Consider the following 12,326-nt stretch of genomic DNA (forward strand, 5'->3'; position numbering starts at 1 on the left):
TAAAATCTTAAAAAAAGAAAAGAAGTGGTTAAAATGGTAAATTTCACATTATATATCTATTACCACAATTTTAAAAATGGGGAAAAAAACAATAGAAATCACCATAAGTACTTCATAAATTATCAAAGTAAACAGTATGATATAATTTCTCACCAATCATATTAACAAAGACAGACAGAAGAAGTACTTGCTCATCCTTTGTCAGTGGCACCCTAAATTGGCACATAATCTCTACAGAAAGAAATTAGACAACATATGCCAAAATATAAAATACCCATATGCTTGGTCCCAGCAATTTCCTTGCCAGAAATGTAAACCAAATAAGATAATGCTGCAAGTGTGCCAAGATATCTACTATAAAAACAATCCTAAAGTACTATTTGTAAAAGTATAAAACTGGAAACAACCTCAATGTCTATTAACAAGAAACTGGATAAATTATGGCTGTCCCATAGAAGGGAGTATTAAGTAGTCATTTAAAAATTGAGAAGGAGTTCTGTATTTGTTGTCATGAAACAACATCCATGATATATTATAGAGAAAAAATAATAGCTTTCAAAACGTTAGGTTTCCATTGGTGTAAAATCATATAATAGACAATATACCTGAACAGAGAACGGGTACGCACCAAAATATTAGCAAAATGTTAATCAGTTATCTTGGGGTAACTAGATTGTTTTTTGGTTTTTTTCTTTCACTTTTCTGGAACTTTTGAATGTTTTGCCATAAGTATGGATCCTAATTTATAAGGTAATTTTTCATTTTAAAAAGTCTATATTTTAAAATATCTAGGGGGCCGGCCTGGTGGCGCAGCAGTTAAGTTTGCACATTCTGCTTCGGCGGCCTGGGGTTTGCTGGTTCGGATCCCAGGTGTGGACATGGCATGGTTTGGCACGCCATGCTGTGGTAGGCGTCCCACACATCAAGTGGAGGAAGATGGGCATGGATGTTAGCTCAGGGCCAGTCTTCCTCAGCGAAAAGAGGAGGATTGGCAGCCGTTAGCTCAGGGCTAATCTTCCTCAAAAAAAAAAAAAACAACTTTATGTTTCATTTACTGTTAAGTTTGTATATTATATGCCACTAATTTCTCTTAGAACAAGTTAAGGATTATGTGTAGGAAATGTCACTTTTTAAAAATGTAGAAAACTACAATTTAAATCCAGCAGCTTACATTATAATGATTTTCAACACAGAATCAAAGAGCTGGGGGCGTTCTTTTGCCTAGAGCAAGAGTACAGGGGTCAAATATGCTCTTCACATAATAAAAAACCTCTTTCTTAAATTGTACTTGCTTTGTGGATAAATTTTCCTACCCTTAAGAAACTTCAAATTACTATTTTAACTACTTAAAAATCAACCTGGAGAGACATAAAAGATTCAACATGAACTATATCAAAATAAAAACTGGAAAATGAGGTGAGAAATGCTGACATTCTACATTCCTCATTCCACATCGCTAGAAGAGTCAAAAATCATTTAATGAACATATCTATACAAACTATTATTAACTTCTTAAGTCCAGTTACTTAACATTACAATAGAAGAATCACTCAACTTCTTAATGTCTTTGTTATATATCTTGTAAAAAGAAGGGACTGACTTCTAAATACATAAATGTTATATATTCTGTAAAAAGAAAGGATTCACTTCTGAAGTTCCTTTTAGATCTGAGATTTTAAGAAATTTATAACGCAAGTTTTTTCTTTTTTCTCATGGAATCAGTTTCAAGGAAAAACTAAGTATCTGCCATTTCTAACACCATAACTTCAAACATATTTCTAAATGGCACTATTTTCTCATTCTTAAACCTTCAGCTAAGAAACACACAATCTTTACTAACACAGCATCTCAAGATGAAGAAAAATACATGATTTTTTCCCTTCTGAAAAATACAAAATTAATTTTACGTTATTATACCATGCGTTCTTATAACTATTTTTAAAAATGCCTTGAATACTTACAGCTTGATTAGGTAGATTGTCAGTCTTAAGTTCTCTGTGATTGGAATACTGAATAAAAACAGGCTGGCTTCGGAGGTGAGGAGTAACGGGAGTGTAATAATTCACCATAGTAACAGCAGCTTCCTCAGAAGCCATTTCTAAGAAAGCCTGCAATAAACACAAGAAGGTAAAGTGAAAGCTCATGTTTTTGAAAGACAGTTAAGAACCGTTTTGTCATTCTAGCTTGCTCTAAACTCACACATTCTCAACAGAAATAATATTGCCCCCAAGGGGATGAAAAGACTTTTGCTTCAAATTGTATCACTGATGTTAACTGGAAACATTTGAAAAGTTGGGTTCAATACAGGCTTTGGGGATGGGAAATTGCCAACTGATTAAATGATTTTACATAATTTTTTTGTCTTCCTCTTATTTCTGTTTTTTCTAAAATCTACAAATAAGTAAAAAGGCAAAAATAAATGTGTGCATCAACACCGTAAATGGATGCTCTCAGGGATTTAACAGTGCCTTCCTAAAAAGTTCTCAAAGAAAGATGGGGCAGAACGATTTGCTCTCCTTTACCTTTTTATAAAATAGCTATTTATGAATACAGTTAAGTAGACCATTCAAGTGCAAAGCCTCAGATGTTCAAATGAGGGAAATGGGAGAACTTCCCACATGAAGTCAACACTGATTTGAGTCAATCGAGTGATCTTTGTTTGCTATCTGTAATCATTGTACTAATCCTAGATATCTGAGGAATAACACAGGAAGAGCTGAGACGGAGGAAGCTCCTCGGTATCTGTCTTCTTTTCAATACGGCTGCATCTAGCTGTCAGGACTCCTGGAACTTCTGTGACGGAACAGGCTACTTACAGAGCTTTAAGGTAGCAGGTTTTGCCACCCTATCTTAAAGGTTAGTTAGGAAGATAAAATATAGACATATACTAATCATTCTGAGCTCTCAGAACTACCTATAAGAACATCTCAAATTTAAAATGCAGGAAGAACCTCTGATCCAAATCAACACAAATTTCTAGTTAGACAAGTCATTCTTTTTTTTTTTTTTACTACAACAGAGCATTTAACTTGCAAGCATATAGTAACCACTTCAAATTACATATAAAACATCTATGATTCATTTATAAAATATTATTGAACACAGGACATTCACTGAACACAAGAAAAGTCAAACTATTTCTTTGTTTATAGTTACTTTACTTGCCAAGTGTTTCCATTTGGCAAATATTCGAGTAACCCTTGACAAATGTTTAAATATGATGCTTAACTGTAGCAATTAAATATCACAGCTGACTCAATTAAATGCTTCAGTTGAGAGGCCAGCCTGGTGGCGTAGTGGTTAGGTTTGTGTGCTCTGCTTCAGTGGCCCGGGTTCGCCAGTTTGGATCCTGGGCCTGGACCCAGCACCGCTTATCAAGCCATGCTGTGACAGGCGTCCCACATATAAAATAGAGGAAGGTGGGTACAGATGTTAGCTCAGGGCCAGTCTTCCTCAATAACTAAAACAAATAAATAAATAAATGCTTTAACTGACTAACAATAGTCTATGAAGTAGTAATGTAAGCCACATGATAGCGGATCAAATACCATTAATTAATTGATCCACAGTAAACAAATGAAACTCTACCATCTTCAAAAGACAAAATAGATTTTGAGTCATTTATACTATCTAAAAGGTATAAATGTCCATGACATGCTTTAAAGCCATTACCCAATTTTATCAGTAATATACATTTTGTAATTTTTCTTAAAAAAAGAGGATGAAAATGATCAAGGTAACAAAAATAGCTATGGCAGTACTTCCTAACTATATGGTGGTTAACCATCTTTTCAACAAATAATTTGTAAACCACATTCTAATAATACTCACTACATGGGGAGAAAGTATATTTCTGTAAACTCCTTGCTAAATGTTAAGAACTCATTCAGGGTGTAGTGGTTAAGTTCAGCGTGCTCTGCTTCAGTGGCCCAGTGGTTCACAGGTTCAGATCCTGGGCATGGACCCAGCCATGCTGTGGTGGTGATCCACATATGAAAGTGGAGGAAGACTGGCACAGATGCTAGCTCAGGGCTAATCTTCCTCAAGCAAAAAAAAGAATAAGATTGGCAACAGATGTTAGCTCAGGGCTAATCTTCCTCAGCAAAAAAAAAAATTTTTTTTAAAGAACTCATTCAATGTCTAACATCAGTCACAAAAAGGAAAAGCTAAACAATGTCTTTGGAATACACAATTCTTGTTGTAAGAAGTTTTCTCTGAAAGGATATATAACCCAAAATTTAACATGTAGAAACAAAATTTTCCACTTGGAGCCTGATAAAGGAATTATTTATGTTTTTCCAAAGTATCCGTCAAAGGGATCAATTTTCAAACTGTGAGGTGGAGAGAAAACCAAAAGTCACTACTCACAAAAAGGCTGGTGAAAATAACCCCTACTCTGCCCTCAACACTCCACCTACAAGTACCACAGGTAAGATTATGCCTTAAAGTGGTTCCAGTGACTCATATAAGAATCTCTTGCTGAAGTGTGTTATTAACAAGATACTTTCTAAACAGAATTTATGATCAAAAGACAAGCAATTAACATTAACAAGTCAATTAGTACTGCAGATAAATAGAAACCCAGAACCAATAGTAGAAATAAAGGAAACTGTCACTTTGCCACCTGCCTCTCACAGCCATTTGACATAACGTACAGGATATGCTACATGAAGCATGATAATGTACATGATACATGGCTAGCCATTAGACATCTCACAGCCATCAGACATGGCCATTCTGGCTCTTTTCAAACCATGCCAATCATATTATTCAATAGTGGTAACTGTGCTCAAATACACAGCAAGTGCATGCACCTCTCCAAAAGATGTGAGATAAATGTGTAAACACAACAAGAGCCAAATACTAAGACATGTTATTTAACTTCTCCAGATCTTAATAACCTTATCTGAACTAAACAGGGATATTAATTAATTTACTAAAGTCAGGTGTTTAAATCAGACATCATCATCCAATCTCTTTTATGCCCAACATTAATCAATCTACTTATTTATAAAGATATACTTATAATGTGTTTCTTAAACTTGTTTACGAAAAGCATAAGAAACATAGTGACTTATCACGATGTACTACAAATTACTAGGGCCTAGATTTGTTGTCCTCTTCTTGTCAGCAATGCTCTGTGTAAAATATTTTTAGGACAATCAAAAACTAGGAAAGAACTAAAGAAAGAATTCATCTCAGTGGAGTCTGAGTCAGAACAAGAAAGTACTGGATTAGTACTGTGACAAGTACTATATTTTTGTCATGGTCACCACAAAAGCAAGTTTCCTTATTCATCTTAAGTTGAAAAACCTATTAACTTCTGAACTAAAGAATCTCTTACAGTCTCTTTCAAATTATTAAAGAAGCTACATACTAATTCTACAACTAAAGGATACTAAACATTTCTACTTAGATTTTGGAAAACTCAAATGTTCTTTAATTTGCCAAGTAAGGTATAATTTACATCCTCTCTCTTTCTCTGTGAGGGGCTTATGATCATCATAGGATATTTTCATAAACCATTTTGTAATTAAGAATATAAAATATACTTTTTGTTAAGGAGGAAAAAGACAAGTTAATGAAAACAGAATCTTGTATCCTGTGTCAATCTTTTTGTTTGCTGCTTCCTGTCATACAAAAAAAAAATTCTGTCCTAGAAACGTTATGTAAATAGAAAGAAATTTAGAAAATACAGAAAAATTCAAGGAAAAAATCATCTTTAACACTAACACCCAGAGATAAGCACTGTGGGTCAACCTTTAAATATTACATACCTGGCTTTTTCCTTTCAACATCAAAAGATTAGTTACTTTGCCAAATGGTAGACCTAATGATATGACCTCTGCTTCGGTGACATCACTGGGAATTTTGCGAAGATGCAGAACCCGGGAAGGCGAACAGGGAGGTCTATCTCCTTTAAATTTCTTGTGGTCATTCCCATTCGCTAAAAAATATAAGATTTTTTTTTTAATTACTGACACTAATTTGGGTTGACAAACTACATTAACCAAATTGCCAAATCTGATCTTCCAAGAATTTTAGGTTTTGAAATTCAGGAAAACTATGGGGCTGATATGGGGAGAAGGGAGGACAGTGGAAAACAAAATCATCCACCTCTCAACTAACGTGTTTTTTTGTTTATCACTGCAGGTATTAAGTTTTTTAAAAATCAAAGTCTGATTTTTAACCTCAAGGAAAAGTACTAGGTAAACGAATTACATGTTTAGAGGTATCAAATACCTCTAAATAGTCAACTATTTGTTGTGGATAGAGAATATTTATAAAGTCTTTAACGTATTTTTAAAGATATTTTTCTAAGTTGTTCTATCATTAAATAAATAATAACAATAACTTTTAGAAAAGACTATAATAGAAATTTTATATTTATCACATTCTATGGGAATTTGGATTTATTTGAGCTGTGTTTATGTAAATACAGTTTATTTCTTACGCATTATTTATTTTCTACTAATTTATTTTTAAGTGTATTTAGAAGATAAATTATGGTTTCCTAGGATAATCTTAACCTTTATTATGTAACAGTAGCTCTTAACATAAGCATCACCTTGAATGGGAATTTTCAGCCCTACCCAGATGTACTGAATCAAAAACTAAGGGTGGATCCAGCAAGCTGTGTTTTTTAGCAAGTCCTCCAGATGATTCTGATGCAACCTGAAGTTTGAGAGCCACTGCTATAAAATAAAGACATCTATTATCCCAGTTCACAGCTAAATTTTATTTAAGTCTATAGTTTTGAACTAATATGTGTAAGGAACACTCAAATTTATGTATATAAGATTCAGAAATTTTTTCTTCCCAGGAATAGCACCATGTAAGACTGAATGAAAATTAGCTGAAAGCCAAAAGTTTCATTCAAAAATTTTTCCTTCTCCCCAAAGCCCCCCAGTACATAGATTTTAGTTGTGGGTCTTTCTAGTTGTGGCATGTGAGACGCCGCCTCAGTGCGGCCTGATGAGCGGTGCTAGGTCCACGCCCAGGATCCGAACCGGTGAAACCCTGGGCCGCTGAAGTGGAGCGCGCGAACTTAACCACTCAGCCACAGGGCCAGCCCCAACAGTACCCTTTTTTTTTTAATACCAAATACCATACTTAGCATTATTAAAAGGAAAATTTCCCAATGGCAAAAATTCTCATTTTTCTAAACACTAGAGGAACTTTACAGTCAGACGTATGTGATCCTAAAGAAATTTCATGAGGACCTCATAAAAATTATATGACAATATTTTGTACCATACCTGTGGCATAAAACTCAACTTGCTTACAGGTGACTAGGCTGATTTAATAAGCAAACCAGCACCTGCTCCCAAATTCTCTTATGTTCGTGAATGCAGGCAGTATCCTACGGAGACCCAAAAGATGTTATTAATTCTTAGATGTCCTTTGAGGTCTGCGCCTGTACAGAGCAAATGCCTGCGCCACACTGAGGAAATTAATAGGCAGTCAGATATTTACTGGAAATTAATCTGGGAGGCAAGATATTCCTCTCCTCTTTTCTCACCAATCATCATGAAATACTGATTTTTCCCTCCAAAATGACCGATTACATCTTCATCTCCATTCTCAATGTCACTAGCCTCACTTATGACCTTTCCCCTTCTGCACTTCCTTGCTCCAGGTCTCACTCCCCCTCTACCCCTACACTGATCCAACATCATATCAACCTAACCAAAATAGTGTATGATGTCATCATCCTGCTCTAAAAACCCTGACAGGCTTCTAACTACCTAAAATGTCTGCTAGTTTCTAGTTTTCACACTTTTTTCACTTACACTGCCTCATTTGAGTTGACACAAAAATATGAGTTAAATCTTACTAATTTTAACAGATTAAGAGACAGGTTCAGAGATTAAATGATTCACTTTTGTACACAGCTAGCAAGGGAAAAGTTTTATTCAAACTAAAGTTTAAAAGTAATATTTTTTAATCACAAAAATCTCAGTGTCTTACCATCCCTAGAAAAAAATAAGCAACTTGACACTGACACAAATTTTCAAAGTGCATGCAGATTTATGCGGATTATAACAACACTGTCACTAGATTAGAACACCAAACATCAGGTCCTGGGTAGGAGTGAAAGCCAAGCATGGAGTGCCTTTCTGCGCCCTCCGGGTAGGCCTAGAGCTAGCCACCACCACCACCACCTTGTGCTTTCTTATCCAGCACAAGGTGTTCAAGGCTGGAAAAAGATCCTAAGGGCAAAGGCTTTTATCAGTTTACCCAGAATATTCCAAAATGAATGGACGAATATTAAGGTTGTTTCTTTAACAGAGATAGTCATAATCTCTGTGAAACTATGTATGTAGTAGGCTATACAATCTAGGTTTGTCTAAGCATAGTCTATGACGTTGACATAACAATGAAATTGCCTAAGGACAAATATCTCAGAAGGTATCTCTGTTGTTAAGTGACATGTGACTGTATCTATACCAGCTATTTGAGCTTTTGTTGCACTATCAAATAAAGACCTATGGTGACAAACTTTTATCAAGAAATGCTGAAGTACAAATCACTACTTTAGGTTGTTAATTGTTCTGCACTATAAACGTGCCTGAGCTATATGTTAAGAGCATGAAACCAGACATTCCCTTCTGGGCAAGTTATCTGACATAACCCAGCCTCAGAGTCTTCTCCTGTAAAAAGAATATAAGAAAGAGGCTATTTTTAAAATTAAATTAGATAACATATTTAAATATCAGGTGTAATGCCTCATACATAGTGATCAATAATATACATCTAGATTTTCTTAAGGAGGACTGTTTTACCTGGAAATTATATTCATTTTACTTTTTTGGTTTAAAATGATGATTGTATGTGATAGTGACTTTTCTCTCTTGATGTCCTCTTTGTGAAATTAACACAGTGATCAAACTTAATAGAAAATTTTATTACTCTATGATATCTAAAAATCTAAGCACTACTCATCCAGATGACTCAAAAAAGGTTCTATCTAAAGACTTAATAAATATAATAATCTGAAAATGGAAAATGTATATGTTATCATATGGCCATAATTTAATAAAAGTCAACAGGAAACAAAATTCTAATGCACTGAATACATAACTTTGAAGAATTATTCTCTGTATAAAAGGATACACTACAGACTTCCCAAAAGTTTTATTATGAAAATTAGCATTTAAATACTTAGCTTATATAAATCTTGTATTTTATTAAACAATATATTGAAAACCACTGGATGCCTACTACATATTAATCATGTTCCCAAGAGATAAGTAGAAGCTTTTCCAAAGTCATATATTCCCCTCTCAAAACTGGAGGAATCTAGGGCCAGCCCCGTGGTCCAGTGGTTCAGTTTGGCATGCTGCACTTCAGCAGCTCAGGTTTTGTTCCCCAGCATGGAGCTACACCACTTGTCAGTGGTGATGCTGTAGTGGCAGCTCACATACAAAAACGGAAGACTGGCAACAGATGTTAGCTCAGGGCAAATCTTCCTCAGGAAAAAAACAGTAAAAAAACAAAAAACAAAAAACCTAGAGGAATCTTACTGGGAAAACTATCCTAGAAATACGGATCTTTTTAAAAGTCCAACTTTATTAGGGTATACTTTAGATACAATAAAAGCCATCCACATTTGAAACTCAGAATTTGACATCTGACAAATGTATACACCCAAATGACTACAAAAATCAAGATAAAGAACATTTCCATCATCCCTAAATGTTCCCTAGCACCCCTTTGTAGTCAGTCCTGCCTCCAGCTCCTCAACTAATATGGCCAGCATTTGTCACTAACAGTCTTGATTACTATAGTTTCATAGCAGTTTTCAAAATAAAGTACTTATCTGAAGAGAATCCACATCCTAATAATTTTGAATCATCCAAACCATACATATCATGATATCTCTGCATTCCATTTAGGCGTTCTTTAATTTTTATCAGCAATGTTCTGTGGTTTTCAGTGTAATGGTCTTCTTGCACAAACTTTGACGCATTTACCCCTAAGTACTTCATAATTATTAATCAATTTACAAGTAACACTTTTAAATTTTTATGTTCCGGGGCCGGCCCCATGGCTGAGTGGTTAAGTTCATGCGCTCCGCTGTGATGGCCCAGGGTTTCACCAGTTCGAATCATGGGCGAGGACACGGCACTGCTCATCAGGCCACGCTGAGGAGGCATCCCACATGCCACAACTAGACGGACTCACAACTAAAAATACACATCTATGTACCGCGGGGGCTTTGGGGAGAAAAAAGGAAAAATAAAATCTTTAAAAAATTTTTTTAAATAAATAAAAAGTAAGTAATTTTTTATATTCCAACTAATCATTCATAGTATACAAGAAATACAATTGATTTTGGTATACTGACCAACCGTATTCTGCAACCTTGTTAAATTCTCAAGCATTTTCTACATACAGTTTTATTTCTTACTTTCCAATCTTTTCTTATTCTAGGTTTATTGAATTGGCTAGGCCTTCTTGCACAAAGTTCAACAGAAATAATGAGATTGTACACCCTTGCATCATTCGTGGTTTCAGAGAGAAAGCACCGTCCTACACCATTAAGTATAATATTTTTTGTAGTTTCACACCTTTACCAGGTTGAAAAGGTTCCCTTCTATTCCTAGTTGGTTGAGGGCTTTGTTTATTACGCACAGGAATTGAACTTTTTCAAATGCCTTCTCTGGGTATATTAAGATGACCATAAGGTTTTTCTCTTTTGTTCTGCTAATACAGTATATTATATTGATTAATTTTCAAAAGTTAAACCACTTTGTATTCCTGGAATATAGCCTACTTGGTCATGATATATTATCTCCTCTCTCTTCATATGTGTGTGTGTGTATACAGCTGAATCTGATATAATACCTTCCTAAACATTTTTGTGTCCATATTCATGAAGGATATTAATCTGTAGTTTCCTCCTCCTCCCTACTGTGTCAGGGTAATACTAACCTCATAAAATGAACTGGAAAGTGTCTTCTCTTCTTCTATATTATGAAAGAGTTTGTGTAGAATTGGTCTTATTTCTTCCTTAAATGTTTGACAGAATTCACAAATAAAGCCACTGAGCCTGGACTTTTTAATTATCAATTTGATTTTTAAAACAGGTATAGGGCTATTTGGATTTTCTACTTCTTTTGCACCAGTTATGTTGTAATTTGTTTTTCAAGGAATTTGTCTACTTGATCTAAATTGTCAAATTTATTGGCTTAAAATTGTTCATAACATTTGCTTGATATCTGTCTTAGCCTGCTCGGGATACTGTAACAAAATATGACAGATAGGATAGCTTAAACAATAAAAATTTATTCTCACAGCTCTGGAGACTACAAGTCCAACATCAAGGTGCCAGTATGGTCGCTTTCTAGTGAGGGCTCTTTTCTTGGCTTAGAGACAGCCACCTTTTCAAAGTATCCTCACATGACAGGGGTGGAGGGAAAAGTAGTTCTCCATATCTCTTCTTATAAGGACACTAATCCGACTGTGAGGGCCCCACCCAAAAGGCCCCATCTCCAAATATCATCACATTGGGGATTAGGGCTTAAATATATGAATTTGGGGTGTATAAACATTCAGTCCATAAAAATATCTTTTAATGTCTATAAGATCACTCTTGATATTGGTAATTTCTATCTTCTCTTTTCTGCCTACCCAGAAGTTTATTAATTTTATTGGTTTATTAAAAAAAACAGCTATTTGTTTCATTAATTTTTCTCTGCTGTTTGTTTTCTATGTCATTAATTTTTGCTCTCATATTGAATATTTTCTTCTATTTTCTTGAGGTTTAACTTGCTCTGCCTATGCAATGCTTAGAAGTTTAGATAATTCATTTTAGACTTTTTTATTTTCTAATATGAACATTTAAAGCTGTAAATTTCCTTCTAAGAACAATTCTAGCTGAACCCTATGAACTTTAATAAGCTGTGTTTTCATTTTAATTCACTTCAAAATATTTTCTGATCTCCCTTGTAGCTTCTTATTTGATCCATGGGTTAAGTGTTACTCTTTTTCTAATTAATTGGAGATTTTTCCCAAATATTGGAGAATCATGCTTTTTTGATTTCTAATATAATTCGAATAAAGTGAGAGAACTAACGCTACATAGTTTTACTGCATTTATATTTATTGAGACTTGTTTTAGGATCCAGCATATAGCCTATCTTGAAGACTACTTCATGTGAACTCAAAAAGAATATGTATTCTGTGGCTTTTGGGGAGATTGTTCCACAGGTCATTTAGGTCAAGCTGGTTGATAGTGGGGAAAACTTTGATGTTAAGGGATCTACAAACTTTTTCTTAAAAAGTCACTTAAATACGTTAGACGTTGTGTGTCATACAAG

General features: G+C 34.6%; 1 protein-coding gene across 11 annotated transcripts in view; it reads right to left on the reverse strand.

Annotated features, from left to right (window-relative positions):
• The window catches only part of PTBP3 (polypyrimidine tract binding protein 3), a 101,638-nt gene that overhangs the window by 40,505 nt on the left and 48,807 nt on the right, over positions 1–12,326 (reverse strand). For 7 of the 11 annotated variants that reach the window (XM_070595063.1, XM_070595065.1, XM_070595066.1 and 4 more), the window contains one exon: positions 1,962–2,108. In XM_070595063.1, coding sequence (XP_070451164.1) covers positions 1,962–2,096 — 135 coding nt within the window. In that variant the 5' untranslated portion in view covers positions 2,097–2,108. Of the gene's footprint in view, positions 1–1,961; positions 2,109–5,777; positions 5,948–12,326 lie in introns of all 11 variants that reach the window. The other 4 variants (XM_070595059.1, XM_070595057.1, XM_070595056.1 and 1 more) reach the window with 1 other exon arrangement.

This window comes from Equus przewalskii, chromosome 26 (genome assembly GCF_037783145.1).
Source record: "Equus przewalskii isolate Varuska chromosome 26, EquPr2, whole genome shotgun sequence".
Taxonomy (NCBI): domain Eukaryota; kingdom Metazoa; phylum Chordata; class Mammalia; order Perissodactyla; family Equidae; genus Equus; species Equus przewalskii.